The following is a 22647-nucleotide window of genomic DNA, read 5'->3' as shown; positions in this document are numbered from 1 at the left end:
GATCAAGATGACCAAGATGCCATGCCTCAAAACATCAAGCTGATTAAGAAACTTTACAGATAATCAAACTCCCATCTCCCATTTGCATGGTTAGGAGAATGGATGAGGAATATAGTCATAGTGTTTTAATAAATGCAGTAACTGAACATTTTAACTTCCAAGTATTGTTAAACAAAGAGCTAAAATGACAGGGAATCTTCTATATTATACTGGCCAAAATCTTGATATTCATTATTTGAACTTTTACAAATAAAATCATATTAACTTTCAAAACAAATTGTCAAAGTTTGAAAAAAGTTAAGAATAAAGTTTGGTGTTTGCAAAATCACCTTGGAATATTTTCCCAGAAATGATCATTCTGAAAGCTGATCTGAACCAGCTATAAAAGAAAGCATAGATAAATGGATTCAGCATTGAATTGGACAATGTAAGCCAGTTAAGAGTCTCAACCAAAGCAACTGGTGTTACACTGTAAGTTAAAGGCTGAAAGAAAATACAAAGAACATAAGGCATCCAACACAGAAGAAAAACTCCCAGAACAGTAGCCAGAGTTTTTGTGGCCTTTCTCTCCATCTTACTGACAGCTGCTCCAGACTTTGTGCTGTGGCAGTTTGTGCTCTGGATGCTGTTTGCCTGTTTCTGTGCAACAAGGAAAATCTTCAGGTAGATACTGAGCATTATAATGATGGGGATATAAAAGGAGAAAATACTTCCCAGAGTGGTTGATATTAGTGCATCAGTTAAACAACTTTCTTTGCATTTTCCTTGATTGAAACCTGCAATTATGATGCCAATTCCAATTAGAGCAGCAAGTCCCCAGCTCACCAGGATCATGATCAATGTAACACGACCATTTATTTTTATTTTATAACTGAGAGGCTGACACACTGCGTAATATCTGTCAATAGAAATACAACATAAGTTCAAAATTGAAGCTGTGCTCAGGGTCACGTCAAAGCTGCCTCGTACTTTACAAAATAAATCTTCATGATACCAACATGAGGTAACGGTGAATGTCATGCTCAAAGGAAAAACTAAAACTCCCACAAGCAGGTCAGCCACAGCTAGAGAGAGGATCAGGTAGTTAGTAGGAGTGTGGAGCTGTTTGAAGTACATGATGGAGATTATCACAAGGAGGTTTCCACATATAGTGACAACAGACAATAAACCAAGTAAAATGTATATTAAAACACAGAGCACTGAAGGATTGCTCGTAAATATGTATGAAGAGCAGAGATGCATGTAATTCAGAGTGTAGGTCCCGTTCACACTCAGTTCTGGTTCCATGCATCCAGATTCCTAAAAATTCAATTTCAGTTTTGAAAACATTTTAGATTGTCAGGACAAGAAGCAAAACAAATACAAATACATGAGCCTTTGATAACTTGTGAAGTTTCATATTACTCACCTGAAAGGTTGTGTATCAGTTTGGATATGTGTACTGTGCCACTGTGCAGGAACAGTGGACTTCATAATAAATAATCAACCTCCTCTTCATTTACATATTGAATCATAATACAAATGGCTTTTGTCCAATCAGATGCAGAACATTACAACATGTTTTTACATGGTCAGAATAATAAAACCGCTGCATGTTGCCCTTGATTCTGTTTTAACAGTTTTAAAGTCATTATCAAATTAATATCATAATATACCTAATAGGAAATAAAATCTTCTCCAACAAGTAATTGGTTTGTGTCTATACATACAATGTGTAGCATGTTCATTTGCCAAGTTACTTACACTATTATTTTATGGTATGTAACATTTATTTATTATCTGTGCAAATACACCTACTGTAAATTTAATTTAATTAAACTAACTGTTCCTGTATATTAAACGCTCTTTTGGTACAGGCAGAGTAAGTACTGAAGAATTATTTACAAATCACTGTTTGTTTTAATTTATTCTTGAATGTGTCTGAATGTCATCAAAGCAACTTCAATTTATATCAGTGCTTTACCACTAATAGTTAATTAGAGGTTCTGATTTAGACTATTTAGACTGTGACAGCAAATATAACACAGTTGTAAATTAAGACTGTTGGAAGTTGGTTTTGTTTACATACAGTATGTGATATTATAATTTTGTGAGTGATTGTTTGATGGACATATAGCCTAAGCAAAAACTAGTGAGCATATGGTGGCATCAGCTTTCACTTGAACATTTCTGTCTACAGTGTTTTAGATAAATATATGTGTTAAAATAAGTTAAGACTACGGAAGCCCTAAAGGGCCAGGGTGGGGTTGCACCAGTTTGGCGTATCTCTTTACTAAATTCAGGATTTAGTAATTACTAAACCACTACTAAACCCTTATAGTCCAGTGACAATGGCCCCCAAAAATTGAGATACCCCTACCGGAGGTAGAACAAAATCTAACAATGTTTTTCCTCATCTTCAAGGTCTCCCATATATGAAAGGGATTCTTAGGTTAAAATATTTCACTGCAAACATTGTTAAATTGATACATATTGTCATACACCCCAAACTGAAAAAAGAACAAAAATACAGCCTGGCCGTATGGGAGTTAAGACACATAAACTCATGTAGATTAATAACACAAGCTCTGACAGCTTTGAAACTTGACATAATTGTGGCCAGGAAGTTTCTTTACCTATTAGAAAAAACTGGATGTGAATATCTTGATGTGTGTAACATATAGAGACCTATAAACACTTGCCTTCAATAAGCGGACATACAAAAAAAGAATATCTATGCAGAATATTCTCATTTACTTTGTAGTTGCTCAGCCAGGGATTGTCATAGAAACACATATGATGGCTTATTTGAAAGATGGATTTGTGCAGAATCCAGTGATACCAAATATGTGAATATAGCATGCATAGTCAGCATAATACATCACCAAATGTATGAGGTGTCCCAAATGAAAGAAAGTGAAACATTAACATAATCAAGTCTCCACAGCCCATTATCAATGGTGACAAGAATGTTGACCAGTTCAATCTTACTGCAACCTAAGCAAGTAACTTTGGGTAAGTGCTACTCTTTTTTATAATACCTTAAATAATAGCATATTTCATAATGACACCTTATATAGTTCATATGGAAACAAATATCCAGTAGAATCAGTTTAAATTGAAATAGAACACCTCAAAAATAGGCCCACTTGAATTTATTTTTAGTCAAGTCATTACTGCGTAATGGAAAATAATTCTGATGTTGACCCTAAATTTTGTAAGAGCCGCCCATTGCCATTTGCCATGAAGTCAAGAGTGGATGCTGAATTAGATCGACTCGAGAAGGCTGGTATGGTGAGGCTGCGCCAGTGGTGCCTGTAGTGAAAAGAGACAACATAATTTGGCTGTGTGCCGATTATAAATTAACAGTAAATCAGGCTGCCACCACAGAGACCTATCCCTTGCCCCGAATTGAGGAGCTGATGGCGGGACTGTGTTTTCAAAGATCGATCTTGCCTCACCATATCAGCAGGTCCTTCTAGAGGATGAGACAAAGAAACTACTGGCCATCAATAGACATCAAGGGTTATTTGTGTACAATAGACTGGCTTTGGTGTTGGTTCAGCACCTTCCATTTTCCAAAGGATTATGGAAAATCTAATGAAAGATCTGGATGTTGTTGTCTATTGGGATGATTTGTTAGTTACAGGAAAAACTGAACAAGATCATCTGAAAAAGCTGCAAAAGGTGCTTCAGAGACTCCAAGAGAGAGGCTTGAGAGTGAAGAAAACCAAATGCGAGTTTGGTAAATGCAGATTGAATACTTAGGACATGTTTTGAACAGCCAGGGCATTCATCCATCTCCAGACAAGATAAAAGCAATCAAGGACGCACCAGCACCATCCTGTGTGAAAGAACTGAGAGCATTTTTGGGGTTAGTGAATTAATATGACGATTTATGAATAACGAAAGCACTGTACTAGCTCCACTCCATAGGCTGTTAAAGTATGACGGGGCATGGGTGTGGAAGAAACCAGAGCAGGCTTTTGAGAGAGGAGAAACCCGTCCCATTGCTTAGGCGTCACGGACGCTATCCCCTGCTGAGAACATATTCTCAGATTGAAATAGAAGGACTGGCATTGATTTTTGTCACTGATCATAAGCTTTTGCTGACTCTTTTTGGAGAACAAAAAAGCCTGCCCACCATGGCTGCTGCCTGGATTCAAAGATGGGCAATCATCCTCTCTACTTGTGACTATTGCATTGAGTACTGTGCTTCAGAAAAACACAGCAATGCACACGCACTGTCAAGGGTTCCTTTACCTGACACAAGCCATGTAGGGACTGAAGCCATAGCGCAGAACATTCATGCATGTTCTATGAACTGAACATGCTGTGTTCAGTTCCAGTGGATGCTGATCAAGTTGCACGTGCCACATGCACAGAGAGTGTGCTAGCCAAGGTTCTGAAATACATTACGAATGGTTGTCCTGATGATGTGGACAATAGTCTGAAACCCATCCACACATGCAGATATGAACCGTCAGCTGAACGTGGATGTGTACTCTGGTGCACCAGGGTGGTTTTGTCTGAGAAGCTCAGAAAAGTTGTGTTGAAAGAGGTGCATTCTGGTCATCAAGGAGTTGTGAAAAGCTCTGGCACGCAAATATGTATGGTGGCCTAAGATTGACACGGATGGAGAGCAGGTCTGCAAAGCCTGTGAATCTTGCCAGATGGAACAACGGATGCCTCGGCAGGTGCCTTCACATCCTTGGGAGTTTCCAGGACAGAGCTGGAAAACATTACACGTGGACTTTGCAGGCCCCTTCTTACTGTAGGTCACACCTTCATGATTGTCGTAGATGCCTACTCCAAGTGGCTAGAAGTATTCAGAATGCCCAGCACCTCATCACAAGACTAAGGAGACTGTTCGCAGCATCCGGTCATCCGGAGCATGTTGTAACTGACAACGGAACACAGTTCAAGAACTTCATGCATCAGAATGGAATTCTGCACTCTACAAGCGCCCCAGGCCATCCTGCTTCTAATGGTCTCGCAGAGCGATATGTGCAGACATTTAAGAGTGGAATTAAGAAGCTTTCTCAGACTACACTCGACGTTGAAGACAAGATCTCTGTGTTTCTGATGCAGTATTGCTGTACCCCAAACTGCACCACTGGTCAGTCGCCTGCGGACTTGGTCCTAAACAGACATATGCAAACTCGCCTTTCTCTTTGCAAAATACGGCTGGGGGGGGGGGGGGGGGGGGAGTGGATTCCTGGAGTGATAGAGCACCAAACAGGACCAGTGTCCTACAAAGTGCAAGAGACAGACACAGACATAACATACAGGAGACATGGGCATCAGTTGAGATCCCGTGTCACAACTGATTGACTCAGTTTGGATACTGACTGTACAACCTCTAATACTGACACTTCCACCCAGCCAAGTGTGCTCCAAGACAACGTGTCAGCCGGTGCTGATCTTCTGCATATGGACAGTGCAGAGGTGCCAGCAGCATCTCCAATGCTGCGCCGCTCAGCCAGAGAAAGGAAGCTGCCTGAGCGCTATGACCGTTAATGTGCAGATTGATTGTTCTTTACAAGCAGGTTGACACTTGGACTAAGTTGGTCAATATAATAATAATGTAACTACTGTTTTCAGTTCAGTATAGCTTTGTTACATTATGCCTGTCTTAAAAAGGTACAGAATTAAAAAAAAAAAAAAAAAAAAAGCAAGACAAGGGAGTTTGTTAAATTAACTTAGAGACATTTGTATGAGTTTGTATGGTAATACAAGGCGCTGATATGTTAAGTCATGGTGTAACAAAAGTGTACTTTCATTTAAAAAGGGGGGGGGGGGTATGATGTATCAGATTTTGAGTTTTGTATTCTGTGTGACCGTTGTGCCGTTGTTGTCAGTGTACCAAGGAATGCTGGGATATGTATGTGAGGTTCCGGTTTTGCACGAGCTGAGTAAAGGTGCCATGTGCAGTAAGAGTCACTGCGTCCTGTGCGTTATTAGGGAAATACACAACACTAACACTATTATTTTCCATTATGCAGTAATGATTTGACCAAAAATAAATTCAAGTGGGTGTATACAGTATATATTTAAGGTGTTCTATTTCAATTTAAACTGATTCTACTGGATATTTGTTTCCATATGAACTATATAAGGTGTCATTATGAAATATGCTATTATTTAAGGTATTATAAAAAAAGAGTAGCACTTACCCAAAGTTACTTGCTTAGGTTGCAGTAAGATTGAACTGGTCAACATTCTTGTCACCATTGATAATGGGCTGTGGAGACTTGATTATGTTAATGTTTCACTTTCTTTCATTTGGGACACCTCATACATTTGGTGATGTATTATGCTGACTATGCATGCTATATTCACATATTTGGTATCACTGGATTCTGCACAAATCCATCTTTCAAACAAGCCATCATATGTGTTTCTATGACAATCCCTGGCTGAGCAACTACAAAGTAAATGAGAATATTCTGCATAGATATTCTTTTTTTGTATGTCCGCTTATTGAAGGCAAGTGTTTATAGGTCTCTATATGTTACACACATCAAGATATTCACATCCAGTTTTTTCTAATAGGTAAAGAAACTTCCTGGCCACAATTATGTCAAGTTTCAAAGCTGTCAGAGCTTGTGTTATTAATCTACATGAGTTTATGTGTCTTAACTCCCATACGGCCAGGCTGTATTTTTGTTCTTTTTTCAGTTTGGGGTGTATGACAATATGTATCAATTTAACAATGTTTGCAGTAAAATATTTTAACCTAAGAATCCCTTTCATATATGGGAGACCTTGAAGATGAGGAAAAACATTGTTAGATTTTGTTCTACCTCTGGTAGGGGTATCTCAAAAACTAAAGCCCTTTTTGACAGTTTGTCACTAGCCTATTAGTAATTACTAGCTAGTTTGCAACTAGTTGTTTACTAATTTCGGTTGCACCAGACTAGTGTATGCAATCCCGTAGTAAATGTTTAAGTGGTTACTAGCAGGTTACTAGTCGCATTAAGTGACGACAACAACTTGGCTACCCAATCAGCGTGCAGAGCAGAATGTACACAGGACAGCTGGGCGCTTTTATTTTTAAGTGTGCCCCGCATCGACACATGCCACCACATCCGGGAATCCGGCAATGTTGTGGTATTTCTGCCTGCACGGGCAGCAGTACCGTTGTAGACTTGAATTGTCCCCAACCACATTCTGCATCGACCCCGTAGTGAAGTATCGCAGCGTAACAACGGAGGTAGAGCCCCGTTCGGACCCATGCTAAATTGCCGCAGCTAACGTTAGCATGTCCGTGATCCGCATTATGTGGTCACGTATTTAAACGGCACAGACAGTAAATATCAAAGTCATCATATCCACCACTTTATTTTCGTCACACCACAACGGAAGTCGGTTTTCAACTTCCGTTTCACCCCATAGTAGCATTCTAGCGAGCGGCTAACTGGTAGCGTAAGCGTTAGCCACCGGTGTAGGCACCAAATGTGGGGGCTTCGGGCTGCCAAAACCGCCCTGACTAATCTGATGTTTGTCATGTCTACAAAACGAATTACTGAACAAACACCACCACTTCTGTGTGCACGCCTCTGCAACTAGTCATGGTTATCGTAGCCGTTAGCTTCGCTGCTGCTTACAGCTAACAGCTAACTGTCCGTATAAATTTTGTTTATTACCGTTTTCTCGTGATAACGACTTATTATTTCGTTATCTCGAGATAACAAAGTCTGTTTTCTCGTGATAACGACTTATTATTTCGTTATCTCGAGATAACAAAGTCCGTTTTCTCGTGATAACGACTTATTATTTAGTTATTTCGAGGTAACAAAGTCAGTTTTCTCGTGATAACAAATTAGTTTATTTCGTTATCTCGTTATAACAAAGACCGTTTTCTCGTGATAACTAATTAATGTATGGTTTTGACATGGTTGCCTAGCAACAGGATTCACTACAGCTACTGTTCAGCTCGAGCATGGGGCAGTTAACTTCAGTCTACTCTACTGGTGTGATTATTGTCCACACCAGCTGTCAACAATAACTTACCGGGTAAGTTACACTTAACGTTAGTTTGTATAACGTCACTGTGCTGGGTTTATTTAAGGGGCTATCGGCCGGTGGTCCCATCTTGTCATGTTCGTGTTCCAAGGATGAGGCCGTGTTGATAGCAAGTAACTTAGTTTAATGTCTCACGTTCTCAATAACATACATGTGGCTTCATGCAGTCTTGCTCTACTCCGTTATATAGTACGGTAAGCTGACTACTAACCAGTACTGCCGCCTAGCGGTCAAACATGTAATAACATCCCCCTTTTTCTAAGGTAAAATGCATTAACATGAATCATCACATTAGCTGTGTCAGTTATTTCAACCATTTCACATTCAGCATAACTCTGCAACACATAAGCAGTATAAACAGTTTATATCAGATTGCATAACTCATATCTAAGCCAACACTAGACCATTTAGAACACATTCACAACATCAATCAATATACATTTTGTTCAACATCTTTAACATGCATATTGAATTTTCTTTGTTTATGAGTTCAGTCTATCAGGCTTTCTGATTTCTCTTGTGGACCTTCTTAACTCTGGTTCGTTTGGAGTAGGTGTGTGAGAGTCAGTGTTACAGTCCATAACAGGTGTGGGAATTACCTGAGATTCACCACAGGTTACACTGAGCTCACCAACAGTCCCTTGAGGAGTCTTTAATAGACTGCAACGATTGCGTCTGAGGATTTGTCCATCATCAGTTTTCACTGTGTACGATCGTGGAGCAACTTCTTGCAGGACAGTTGCTTTTGTACTCCATCCATCAGCATCCTCAATCCTGACTGTGTTGTTGGTAGTCAGTGGAGGGAGATGCTTGGTTGTTCTGTCATAGAATGACTTTTGCATAATTTTCTGTTGTCGTAGCTTATGTTCAATCTTTGAGTGATTCTTTTGCTTTAATTTGTCGTTTTGATGACTCGGCAAAGTTGTTCGTAGCTTCCTCTTCATCAGCAATTCAGCTGGTGATAGGCCGCACTGAAGAGGTGATGCTCTGTAGCTCAATAAAGCCAGATAGGGATCCGAGTCACTGTCAGCTGCTTTCTTTAGGAGTTGCTTGAGAATGTGAACTCCTTTTTCAGGTTGCCCGTTTGATTGTGCATAGTGTGGGCTTGACGTCACATGCTTGAAATCATATTGCACTGCAAACTTCTGCCATTCTTTGCTGCTGAAGCAGGGGCCATTGTCGCTCACCACGGTGTGTGGGATGCCATGCCTGGCGAAGATAGATTTAGCATGTCAGGGTTTCCCGCAGCGCTTTCCTGTTAAGGCGGCCGCCTTAACAACAAAGAGCTGCCGCCTAAACTAACGTCTTAAAAAAATAAAAATGTAGCGATATTCCCCGCTGCCGCGACCCCCCCCCCCCCCACATACACACCACAGAGAAGCGCGCATGCATAACAGCAGCGCGCGTGGCGAAACTTAATACGGACGATCGATCGATCGGCTCGCGCGCAAAACAACCACTTGTTTTACTTGTGTGTTGTTTTATTTCACTTTCAGGTGAATAGATGTGGAATGATAAAACCAAAAAACACCTGAGCAAACATGTAGAGTGAGTGACTCAAGTGTCTTGTGACTGCCTGAGAATAAAGCAAGCGTCTGTCTGTGTACCGTATATGATCATTAGTGGCCCGGGCGTTTAATATGCTCAATCAACTTGGAGCCCAGGTGTTTATAAGAACCAGGCAGGTATTTGCATCAGGCACGCATGCAGTGGTGCGCGGTAAAAACGAAACTTATCAATCGGCGCATGAGAGTGATCGATTCTGTTACGCATAGAGGATCTTTGGAGCCGTCTGCGGCCACAGCTCTCCGCAGCAGCAGCAGCGGGTCGTGGTGACAGAGACTGTGTGAATGCTTCACTATCGCAGATTCATTTAACTGAACAGACTTTTACTGAATGAGGTCGTACCCCCGACTGCTTTTAGAGCACATGCGCATATTTGCACGCAGGCGATTTTTTTGGGTCATATAGGCTAGCCTACAGGTAATTATATTTCTATTTTAATTTGTAACGAGTAACGAGGTGGCGAACGTAAATGTAACGGAGTAAAAGTATGTTTTTTAACTTTGAAATGTAGTGCAGTAAAAGTAAAAGTCCTGATTAAAAAAAGAACTCTAGTAAAGTACAAATCCTCAAAAAAACTACTTAAGTAGTGTAACGAAGTACATCTACTTCGTTACTATACACCTCTGGTTATGACACAAGTTGATGTTGAGCTTGTTAGTAGCACCATCTCCGGGAAGTTTGAGTAGTAATCCATTACCACTAAATAGTCTTTACCTCTGAGATGAAACAAGTCCATTCCTACTTTGTGCCATGGTGATGTTGGCACCTCAGCTACCACCATAGGCTCTTTGCTCTGCTTGTTCCTGTGTTTCTGGCATGTTTCACATTTACTTATAAGTGTTTCAATGTCTTTGTTCAGTCCGGGCCAGAAAACCGTGTCTCTCGCCCTCCTTTTGCACTTTTCGATGCCGAGATGGCCTTCATGTATCCTGTGCAACATGTCCATTCTCAAAGCCCGTGGAATAACAATCCTGCCCTTTTTCAACAGCAGACCATCCACAGTACTAAGCTCACCTCTAACATGGTAAAATTGTGGACACGAACCAGCTGGCCATCCCTCATCCATGTTCTTCATGACATGCTGTAGCTCAGCATCCTTTGCTGTAGCCTCCGCTATTTGTCTTGACTTTGTGTCCGACACAGGCAGTGTAGCCGACACCATGTTCACGTGACACTGTATGTCCTCGTCTGTTGCACTCACACTGTCGCCTGTAGTTGCTCTGGATAGGGCATCAGCAAGGACTAGGTGTTTACCTGGATTATATATCAGTTGATACACTCTTTCCACAAGCCCCAGTTCTTCACAGGCTCTGTCACCCAGAAGTGATTCACGTCCCTCATTCACAACAAAGAAGGATAGGTGGTGCACTTTTCCTTTAACTGTGACATTCAACCTGCATGTGCCCAAACATTTGATTGGCCGCCCATTGTAGTCTTTCAGTCCAGATTCTTTTCTTTTTATTTGTGGCTTATTTGTCATTGCCTTCACATCACACATGCTTATGAGATTTGCTTTCGCACCAGTGTCCAATCTCATGGTGACTACAGTCCCATTTATCATTAGAGGAGCTATCCACTTATCTTCTGTAGTGACATCATTTACATTGTCTGGCTTATTTATTTGTTCACTTTCACAATTCACCATTCCAACAAAGAACGTGTCACTTAGATCAGGCTCGTCTATTAAGTTTACAGTTTTTTCTTTTTTTCCCTCTTTCCTTTTGGAGAAGCATTGTTTAGCAAAATGATTCCTGCCTTGGCAAGTGGAGCATTGCTTACCAAACGCTGGACACTGTCTAGGCTTGTGCTGTGAGCCGCAGCGCTTGCAGTTTATCATCACGTCCTCCGACTGCTGTGCAGGCCGGGTCTGTGTGCGCCGTCTCCGCTGATACGACACTGCTCCAACCGCTGCCGCGCTGTCGCTCTGCGCCGAGGCGACTGCAGACATCTCGCTGAACGTCCTCACGTGCCTTTGGGACAGCTCACTTGCCTGGCAGATCTTAATGGCTCCTGCCAGCGTCAGCTCCATCTCCCGTAGTAGCCTCTCTCTGACCTTTTTTATCCTCCACGCCGAAAACGATCTGGTCCCGGATCATGGAGTCCATCAGCGCCGCGAAATTGCAGGACTGCGCCTTTAGCCGCAAGTCCGTCAGGAAGCTATCGAAGGGCTCATGTTGCCGCTGTATACGAGACCGAAACACGTACCTCTCGTACGTCTCGTTCTTCTTCGGAGAACAGTATCAAACTTGCTAAGCACTACATCCAACTTCTCATTATCTTCAGGACTGTCAAACACGAACGTGTTAAATACTTCTATGGCCTGTGGCCCTGCTATCGTTAGCAGCAGCGCTACCTTTCTTGCTTCCGGCTTCGCCTCGAGTCCCATAGCAGCAACATACAGGTGAAACTGCTGTTTGAAGGTGCGCCAGTTCTCGTCGACATTCCCCGTCAGTTTCAAACTTTCCGGTGGTTTTAAATCCATGTCGCCCATTCGAGTTTACTCCTGGTACCATGTCATGTTCGTGTTCCAAGGATGAGGCCGTGTTGATAGCAAGTAACTTAGTTTAATGTCTCACGTTCTCAATAACATACATGTGGCTTCATGCAGTCTTGCTCTACTTCGTTATATAGTACGGTAAGCTGACTACTAACCAGTACTGCCGCCTAGCGGTCAAACATGTAATAACACAATCATAACACATCTATCCTGTTTCAGCTAAGCTAACGTTAGCTACTGGCTGCTGCTGTCAGAAATCACAACCTTACTTTATCATAACATTATAGTATCTGGAACCAACAGACACCTGTTGGCTGCGACCACTGACAGCAGTGTTCATATGGTGTTCATGAGCTTTATCTGAGGAGCAAGTAGCTAACATTACCTTAGCTGAAGCTGCCGGATAACGTAGCCAACCTCTCATGTGTTTATGCTAACCTGTAGCCCCTTAAATAAACCCAGCTCAGTAAACAAACTAACGTTAAGTGTAACTTACCGGTACTTTATTGTTGACAGCTCAATAGAGCAGAGCAGAGCATACTAGTGGCAGCTCTTGAAGGCTGAAATCAGGATGATGTGATCACATGAATCAGCTCACTGATTTGAGTTCTACACATGGTTCTGGGCAATTTTAACGCTAACCAGTCACCCAAAGGGATATCCCTGTGGCCAAGTAGCCAGGGCACATGATCAATTGGAGGCATAGTGACAGGAGGACCCTCACACCAGTTATATCTGTACATGTGCAGTGTTTCCAACAGACTCGCTTTAGTAGCCTCCTGCTACGAACATACAGCGGCTAACCAGCTGCTACCTCGCTGTAAGCAGAAGCGATTGCACCGGGGAAACATGTTGCTAGGCAACCATGTCAACGACACATTCTATGATTATTTCGTTATCACGAGAAAACTGTCTTTGTTATCTCGAGATAACGAAATAAATTAATTCGTTATCACGAGAAAACGTACTTTGTTATCTCGAGATAACGAAATAATAAGTCGTTATCACGAGAAAATGGTAATAACATTTTTTTATACGGACCTGGGGTCTCATTTATAAAACTGTGCGTGGGATTGTTACTAAAAGTGTACGTACGCCCAAAAGCCAAGTTTTGCGTGCGCCAGTAAATATTCAGACTTATAAAACCCTGCGTACGCACACTTGCAAGCAAACTTCCCTTTATAAATCACAGAGTTCCTACAAGTGTGCGCAGCTGAATCCGCTTCACGTTCCGCCCTGTACACGCCCTGTTTTAACCCTAGATGGTCAATGCAAACCACCTCATGAATGCGATCTGCATGTCAATGAGCCTGACGTGCTCTTGTTCTGTCGGTGTTGTGAATTAGCTGCAGGTGTGAAAGTGGCGACGTGACGTGTTGCTGCAGCTGTTAACGGCGTCAGCGGCTCAGAGCGCACGCGGTGTTGTTTTGGTGCGCTGCCCTCTCACATGCTGGACCCGGTTCGGCACATGGTTACAACAATGACAACAGTTCTAATCTGAAACGAGTTATTAACCATTCATCATGGTCTCCCTCTCCCTCCTTTCTCCTCCAGCGGTGCTGTGGTGCAGAATTACGCACGGGGCTCACTGTATTATTTACAGTAATTAGACTGATCGATAAAACTTTTAATAATTAGCAGAATCAGTTACATTCTGAGGAATGATCAAACATGACACTTCTCTTGATAACAAGAAAACAGAATGTAACAATTGTGGGAACGATTAGCTACTGGATTTTTTTTTTCCAGAGTTTGAGATTTAATTGACTCTCGATCACGTTCACACAGTATCATAGGAACATATAGTTATTTACACCATGTATTTATCCCATGCAGCCACGCCGTCCTCTCCTCCTCCTGCGCTCTGGGAGTGGACAATATGACGGATTAAATATAGAGAAGGAATTTTGATTTTGAATTTTAAGTTAGATTCTAAGAAGATGTTTCTGAAACACCAGTCTGATGCAAAATAAGGGCGCTGTTGAATTAAATCACCGTGGCAACATGGATCTAACGCATACGGGTTGAAATTAAATGTGTGACGGCCGATAATAAAAACATAATCGTTCTTCTCAATCATCATTTCCTGAGTCTGACTTCAGTTCACCACCACACCGTCTGTGTCGCCAATTCCCCTTTTCCTCCAAACCATGCGTACGCATGGCTCAGAGTTTGCTTAGGGCTGCGCACATTCTCCCGTCAAGTTTGTTTTTTATAGATCACAACCTTGGCGTGAAAAGTCACGTAAGCCACTTTCAGCCCCGTTTTGTGCGTACGCAACGGTTATAAATGAGACCCCTGGCCCTTTAGGGCTTCCGTATAAGACCACTAGCCTGATGCATCAGCCGCTTACTTCATTACATTTCATATAGCGTCTGAACACGAGCCATAGGGATTCGTTTGCTTCCGGGAGGCGGTTGCTTACATTTGCTTCAACTAATCGCTGCTGCTTGGTGGTCACGTGTGCTATACACCGGTTAAGCTCATAGGTTAATCTTGAGCGCTTGAGTTCAACGTCATCGCCTTCACTTACCCGTCTGTTCGCTGATTGGTCCGTCCGCTCTGGCGGACGGAGCAAACCGAAACGCATTGCTAGTTCCCTGACTATATGGTTGAGGCAAATTAAATTTGCCGGAACCAGTAGGCGGCGCTAGCCTGGCTATAAGACCACTACATTTGTCAAAACATTATTTCAGATTAAAACATTGCTGACACCCCTCACCCCAGACTAAACAGACTATCAAATCTTTGTCATCGTGTGCAAAAAGTTTATTGAAATTCTAACAGGTTTGTTGACAAGTGAACAGAAAATGGTCACCCCAGACTAAACAGACTATCAAATCTTTGTCATCGTGTGCAAAAAGTTTATTGAAATTCTAACAGGTTTGTTGATAAGTGAACAGAAAATGGTCAGTTTACAGCCTAATCTCAAAGGGAATTAAATTAATCCCTTATTTCTCTTCTCTTTCTCATTGCATTGTTTGTCGCCATCTTGATTGTTCCTCTTAATGCTTTATCTCCACTTAAATAACTGTTAGCACACATTCATTTTGGTGTCAAAAGTCTGGAAAGACTGCTAAACTCAAAGTATGATATAGGGCTCCCTAACACCTCAACTGCCTTGGAGTCACTAGCTGCGTTTCTATTACAGATTTTCGCGAAATAAAAGCGATATTTATGAAATTTCAAAAAGTACAATTGCTATTTGCTGGTGTTTCCATTGAAAGGTGTTTGGCGAATGAGCCGTACTATAGTCACGGGATTTCCCATAATTCTCGCCCCGCCAGACTTCACTTTGAGGAAGCTGGATGTAAGCGTCTTAAGTTTCCATGGTGACGGTACAGCGATCTCAGCTACGTACAGCTGCTACAAAGACGAAAAGCGCTTCATTGCTGAAAGGCAAAGCCCGTGTGGCGCTGGCAGTGGCCACAAATAAGGGACACCAGCGTTGATGAGGTGCTGACGCCGGCAACGTGTAAATGCGAAAAAAGGGTTTCCATTACACTTTTGCGATACACTTTTATAACGATACGTCTGGAAAAAACACCTCATGAGAGCGTAAAAACTTTTTAGCAATATTTGAGAGTTTTTTTTCGAAATGTAGGTGTTTCCATTACCAGTTTTTTATTTCGATATTTAGGTTTTGTGCATTTCTAGGAGTAATGGAAACACACCTATTGAGTGGGTTTACTATGACCACAAAGCTTGTCTTTTTTGATTATTCTATATGCAAATCCACATACACACTGCTCCAAACCACAAAGTGATGTTAATGCACTAAAAGCTGTTTGGCAGCTGCCAAGAACATCAGGAGAATAATCTCTGCACTTTTGTTGGCCAGTCATAAAATGGTTTGATTTGGTAACTAAAACAAATCTCCAACGGAACCAGACTCAGGGTATGGAAGTTGGAAAATATGTTCAACTACATGTATGGCAGGGAAAATTAAATATAGTATGAAAAAACAAGTCAAATATTGCCTTGACATTCACAAACGTAGAAGAAATCAAATGATGTGTGATGATATATCACTGTAAATTACTGTTGAAGAAAAATATTTGATTGCATCAACTGGAAAGGACAGTAAAAAACCTTGCAACCTATAGCAGTCAGTAAATCACTATTTATTCATTAATGATATAATTGGTATTATAGTATGTAATAGACCAGGAACGTCCCCAGGCATCTTGAGTATGATGGTGCTTGAAAAGAGTAGTGTGTCATACTGGGTTACACCCCGCCTTTGAATTTTATTTCTGACCGATAACCGAGGCTCGTTAACCGATTATTAACTGTTAACAGTTAAAGATTACGACGCTGGCGGCGCACCATTTAATGGCAAAAAAAAAAAAGATCGCTCCAATTTTTTTTTTTTTTGCCGTTAAATACACACGTGCGCTGCAACAGCTGATCAGTGCCACATCCACTGTGCTCTGTCTCAGCTGATCGCACTCATAGGTTAGGTCGTCCAATATAGAACTGTTATACAAAGTGCAGCCAAACACCAGACTGAAGAGAGAGGAACAGCAGAGCTCCTCTGTGGAGCTGCAGGTGAACAGGCTGGAGAGCAGCGACATCCTCTTTTATTTTTATTTTTTGTTTTTTGTTGTTGTTACAGGTGATGCACATCTATGTCCGTGTAGCTACATTTATTGTCTTACCTTCCTTCATGGGGGCTGCTGCACATACTGTCAGTCCCCCTGTGTAACTTTTTGCTGCGAAATATGACTGAAGGCACGTGAAATCTGCACTTGTCGACACGCCCCCATGAGTTGACGACATAAGGAGCTAATAAAAATAAATAACCGATAGTATTAATATTATCGGTTAAACGGTTAACAGGGTTCCTACGCAAGTATGGAAAGTATGGAAAGTATGGAATTTGATTTTATACATTTCCAGGTCTGGAAAAGTATGGAAAATGGAAATTATTGTATGGAAAATGGAAATTATTGTATGGAAATATATTTATCTTAAAGGACAATTCCAGGCGAATTCAACTCTGGGGTGTATTTTCATATCATTTTAGGTCTAAAAGAATGAATCTGAAGATTTTCAGTTTAATTGCTCCTGTTTTACGGTAGTTGCGTCTGTCCGCGCGTCGCCACGGCAGCAATGAATGGGAGTGGATGTAATTTCCGCTGTTTAGGCTGTTTACATCCCTCAAAGCCGCAATTTTTTTCCACAGACAGCGTCAGATGGAGACTCAAACATGCACCGAGAAGTTTATTTACTTCAAGCAAGCCGGCATGTTTGTAAAACTAGATCTAATTCAAAGTCTCCCGGAGTCTCGCGCGAGACCCAGTTGCCGTGCGCGGTGTATTCAGGTGCAGTGGGAAAAGCTACCGTTTGTGTCACAAACACAGGAATATCAACTCTTGACTTGCTTCAAGTAAAAAAAACTTCTCGCGCATGTTTGAGTAGCCACCTGACGCTGTCTGTGGAAAAAATAAACACTTCAAGCAAGTAAAGAGTTGATATTCCTGTGTTTATGACACAAGCGGTAGCTCCTACTGCGCCTGAATACACCGCGCACTGCAACTTCGGGCTCGCGCGAGACTCCGGGAGACTTTGAATTAGATCTAGTTTTACAAACATGCCGGCTTGCTTGAAGTAAATAAACTTCTCGGTGCATGTTTGAGTAGCCATCTGACGCTGTCTGTGGAAAAAAATTGCGGCTTTGAGGGCTGTAAACAGCCTAAACAGCAGAACTTACATCCACTCCCATTCATTGCTGCCGTGGGGATGCGGGGACAGATGCAACTACCGCAAAACAGGAGCGATTAAACTGAAAATCTTCAGATTCCTTCTTTTAGACCTAAAATGATATGAAAATACACCCCCTAGTTGAATTCGCCTGGAATTGTCCTTTAATATCTTATCTGGGTTTGGTCTTATCTGAAGTTATCTGGTTAATTATTTTTGTATGTGCTACCTATAGCTAAAATCTCCTGGAAACTATTTGGTTACATAATGGCATACACATTCAGAATACAAATGAAAACAAATGATTAATTGCATGATTTTTTTTATATAATGCACAACTATTTACTCAAATATCACAAATTATTTGAATTTTTTTACCGAGAAATCTGGAAATTAGGGTCTGGAAAAAGTATGGAATTTGGAAATTTCAAATGTGTAGGAACCCTGGGTTAATCATGTGCATCCCTAGGACAGATGGATGCAATCAGAAAGGAAACAGAGGCTGTGCATTGATCCTTTTTTCCTTTTTGGGGTCGAACGGTATGTGCATAATTAACCACAAAACAAGCAATACTTCATATTAATGACATATAACGCTTGTTATGCTTCAGTTGTCTAGCCTCTGCCTGGTCTTTTGACTAAACTTAACCAACTCCTTTCTCCATTGCCTAAACCACACCAAAGCATTGAGCAAAGAAATTTCTTTTTTTTCTCCCCCGGTCTGGCAGGAGGGGGAGGGGGGTTGGAACAGCAGTGTTTGGGAGTGGGGACTGTCCCCGTCATACTGCAATTGCTAAATTTTATATTGCAAAATACCTTAATTGAGTTATTTTACTCCTCCTTTGCACCACTTTCTCAATTCAGTCAATTCATCAAAACAAATTGGAGTTGGCAAAATCACCTTTAAATATTTTCCCAGAAATGATCATTCTGAAAGCTGATCTGAACCAGCTGTAAAAGAAAGCATAGATTAATGGATTAAGCATTGAATTTGACAATGTAAGCCAGTTAAGTGTCTCAATCACAGGGATGGGTGGAGGATTATATGATAAAGGCTGAAAGACAATGCAAAGAAAGTAAGGAGTCAAACATAAAAGAAACACTCCCATAACAGTAGCCAGGGTTTTTGTGGCCTTTCTCTCCATCTTACTGACAGCTGATCCAGACTTGGTGCACTGGATGTTGTTCACCTGTTTCTGAGCAACAAGGAAAATCTTAAAGTAGATACATAGCATTATAATAGCTGGGAGGTAAAATGAGAATACAGGTCCCATTGTGTTTGCCATTACAACATCAACTGAGCACATTTCTTCACATGTTCCTTGGCTGAATCCTGCAACTATTATACAAATCCCAATCAGAGCAGAGATAACCCAACACACCAGGATCATAATCGCAGTAACATGAACATTTATCTTACTTCTGTATGTCAGGGGCTGACACACTGCGTAGTATCTGTCTATGGAAATACAACACAAGTTAAGAATAGAAGATGTGCACAGTGATACATCAAAGCTATCTCGTATTTTACAGAATAAATCCTCATGATAAAGACATGAGGTCACAGTGAACACCATGCTGAAAGGAAAAACTAGAACCCCTACAAGCAGGTCGGCCACAGCCAGAGACAGGATGAGGTAATTAGTTGGAGTGTGAAGCTGTCTAAAGTATATAATGGATATTATAACCAGGAGGTTTCCACATATTGTAGCAACAGATAATAAGCCAAGGAACATATATACCAAAACACATACTATGGAAGGCTTGACTGTAAATATATAAGTTCCATTATGTGATTCATAGCAGGGATGTATGTCATTAATGTAAGTGCTGCTGAGTGTCAGCTCTGCTTCCATGCCTCTTTGCAGCAATAACCTGCAACATAAAGAATATTTGAAAGGTATTTAGATCAGTTTGCATGTACAACTAGGGTCTATTTTAAGCAAAGCTTCATCATTAGCATGCTATTTGTCTCATGTTGTCTTACCTAGTAACACCTCAGTGCTGTGTGTCCGTGGAGTGCGACTGTGCAGAACCGTTGGACTTGTTACAATATTTATAAACCCCTATCTCATTACAAACGGACAGAATACATTAGTAATGACGCAAGCTGTGCCTGCAATGTATGAGATGATACTCCCCCCTCATAATCTGAGACAACAGTGTAGCATGTGCTGACAGGCAGTGTTGGGCAAGTTACTTTTAAAAAGTAGTTAGTTACTTTCCCCAAAAAAGTAACTGAGTATGTAACGGAGTTACTACATGGTAAAAGTACCATAATTAATTACCAGGAAAAGTAACTATTGTGTTACTTTTAAAAAAATAAAATGCTCAAATGTGTCAAATTATTTAGACCTTTCTCTCTAACCCTTGTTTATCTGGACTCAGACCCGTCGCCAGACCTCAGGGGGGCATATCAAATGCATGGGATGGCACCATTATTTCTAGCCATAATCCTATAGTTTATTCACGCAGCACTGATACACGTAACATCACGTTAAACATAACCAACAGCAAATATGACCGGCTATATAGCCTATAGCAGGGGTTCTCAACCTTTTCCAAGCTGCCCCCCCAAGCTGGTTCAATGCAGTTGGGCCCCCACAACACCCGGTGCCACCCACTCAGGGTTCTTCGCCAGGTGTGCATATAAATTGTAATTTCTTGCCTTGTATTTTAAACCAGATGGAACCTTGTTCTAAAAATGTTGTTTCTTTGATATTCCATATGATTCTGTTTACCATTGAGGACAATCAAAAAAAATAGCCGTTTTAATTGTTGAAATGTGTACCAGAAGGCTGACCAAGGGTGACCAAACCCCTGTAGGGGGGTCTGGGGGCCTCCCCCCCAGAAAAAAAATGTGATTAACATAAATGAAGCATTCTGGTGAACTCTGAGAAGAACATGAAGTGAACATTTGTTTCAGATAAAAAAGCACATTAAGTAGGCTACTGACTGAGGTTCCTATCATTGTAAGGCAGTGATTCCTTTTTTGGCTCATGACCCCATTTTGACATCACAAATTTCTGGCGACCCCCAATCACTCATGTGCATTCATGTGATAGCAGCCGCCAATCATGCATAAGCTCAGATATTTTTATATGCTGCATTTTATGTGAACTGGATTTATATTTGAGAAAGTGAAAGTATAGAATCCAGTTGTTTAAGATTGTGTGTAGTGTTTTAAATCATAATTTTAAAAAGAATAATTAGTTAAAAGAATATTTTTATATTATATACCGTAGATGACCAAATAGTCGCCCGCGTGCAAATACGCGCCTGTGCTCTAATAGCCGCCGGGGTCCGAGCTCATTTGGCATAATAAACGCCGGTTCAATTAAACGCCCGGGCGATTAAGTGTTTACCATAGTCTTGCACGGAAAAAAAAAGGTTTTTTCAACAGCGCTTCACCGGCTCTCACCTCTGTCAGTCAGCCCCTCCTCTCGCTCTCTCTCTCGCATGCAAGTGGACACACACACACACACACACACAAACACAGGTGCGCTAGCGGGACAGGTTGCGCTGGACGACAAAGATAAATAGATAAATGCGCTAATGTACAGTGTTGAAATTACCGCGATCGACCCCCCCCTGCCCTCCTCCCGCTATCATTCATAACACTGCTCTGATCAGCTCCCTGTGTTGCCGTAACACAGACAAACTGTCTTTGTATTTATTGTCTGATGTCAATAAAGATGCGTCGGGGGAAAAAGTAGTTTTGTTCCAGTGGTGCTATGGTGACCTCCTTGTTCTTTGCATGATGGTCTGGTGCTGCTCATTGCAAAAAATAAATTGTAGCCTGTTACAAATACGCGCCTGGTTCTTATAAACGCCTGGGGTCCAAGTCCATTTAGCATATTAAACGCCCGGGCTACTAAATGGTCATCTACGGTATATATATATATATATATATATATATATATATATATATATATATATATATATATATATATATATATATATATATATATATACACACACAAGGGCGTCAGTTTACTTTGAAAAGTGGTGGGGACAATGACCATATGGGGCATGTCCATGCAGCGGTGCACTGCGGACATGCACGGAGGAAAAAACCGGATGCGCGCCGCCGCGACCACTCGGACCAACAATCGTGCTGACAGCGGCAGAAGCATAGATATTTAGGGTCCATCAGTGTTTCCCACAGGATTTAAGGAGACCATGGCGCGACTGGGGGGGGGGGGTGCGTTGGTCCGACGGGGGGAGGGTGGGGCGATATAGCGCTGGCTGCAGCTGAGCAATTAGCGCGATATAGCGCATTTAGCGTGCGCCGTGTCTGTGTGCAGGCAGAGATCAGAGATGGTGTTTTAAATAACCATGCTAGTGTTTCACCAGCTCTCATCTCTGCCAGTCAGCCTCTCAAACTGCTGCGTCTCTCGCGTGCGGGCGCACCGCACGTAGACACACGTGAGAGAAAAAAAATGAAAAATTTAAACAAATTTTTTTTTTTGAGAGACTGTGGCGGGCCCAAACGAGACTGTGGCGCGTTAATTAATGGGAAACACTGGTCTATGCCTATGTTCCCACAGCCCTATGTTCCCACAGTTCTAAGATCTTTCTCAAAATTAGGCCCTATGTTCCCACTGGACTCTCTCTACCTATCTGGACTCTACCTGTCTAGCCTCTACCGGGTCTTTTTACTAAACTTAACCAACTCTTTTCTTCATTGCCTAAACCCAACCAATGGTGGGACCAAAGGGCTGTGGGGAACATAGGGCCTAATTTTCAGTGACAACAAAAGTTAGAAATGTGGGAACATAAGGCCCCGATATTTATACGTCTATGGCAGGAGACCCAGCGCTCCTTGGTGTATCACTGCCGTGAGTGACTGAGTCATATCACCGAGCTCA

General features: G+C 41.6%; 2 protein-coding genes across 2 annotated transcripts; both read right to left on the bottom strand.

Moving 5' to 3' along the window:
* Positions 1-297: 297 nt before the first annotated feature.
* On the bottom strand, positions 298-1287 carry LOC311007570 (trace amine-associated receptor 1-like; the record flags this gene model as incomplete). Its single annotated transcript, XM_084000807.1, has 1 exon — positions 298-1287. The coding sequence occupies one exon, from the start codon at positions 1285-1287 to the stop codon at positions 298-300; it is 990 nt and encodes a 329-aa protein (XP_083856933.1).
* A 17361-nt stretch (positions 1288-18648) lies between these two features.
* LOC311007569 (trace amine-associated receptor 1-like) lies at positions 18649-19632 on the bottom strand (the record flags this gene model as incomplete). Its single annotated transcript, XM_084000806.1, has 1 exon — positions 18649-19632. The coding sequence occupies one exon, from the start codon at positions 19630-19632 to the stop codon at positions 18649-18651; it is 984 nt and encodes a 327-aa protein (XP_083856932.1).
* Between the last annotated feature and the right edge of the window lie 3015 nt (positions 19633-22647).

The sequence above is a fragment of the Trachurus trachurus genome (genome assembly GCF_905171665.1).
Source record: "Trachurus trachurus genome assembly, chromosome: 24".
Lineage (NCBI taxonomy): Eukaryota > Metazoa > Chordata > Actinopteri > Carangiformes > Carangidae > Trachurus > Trachurus trachurus.
Note: the sequence above shows the minus strand (reverse complement) of the source record. Positions and strands in the feature narration are given on the sequence as shown.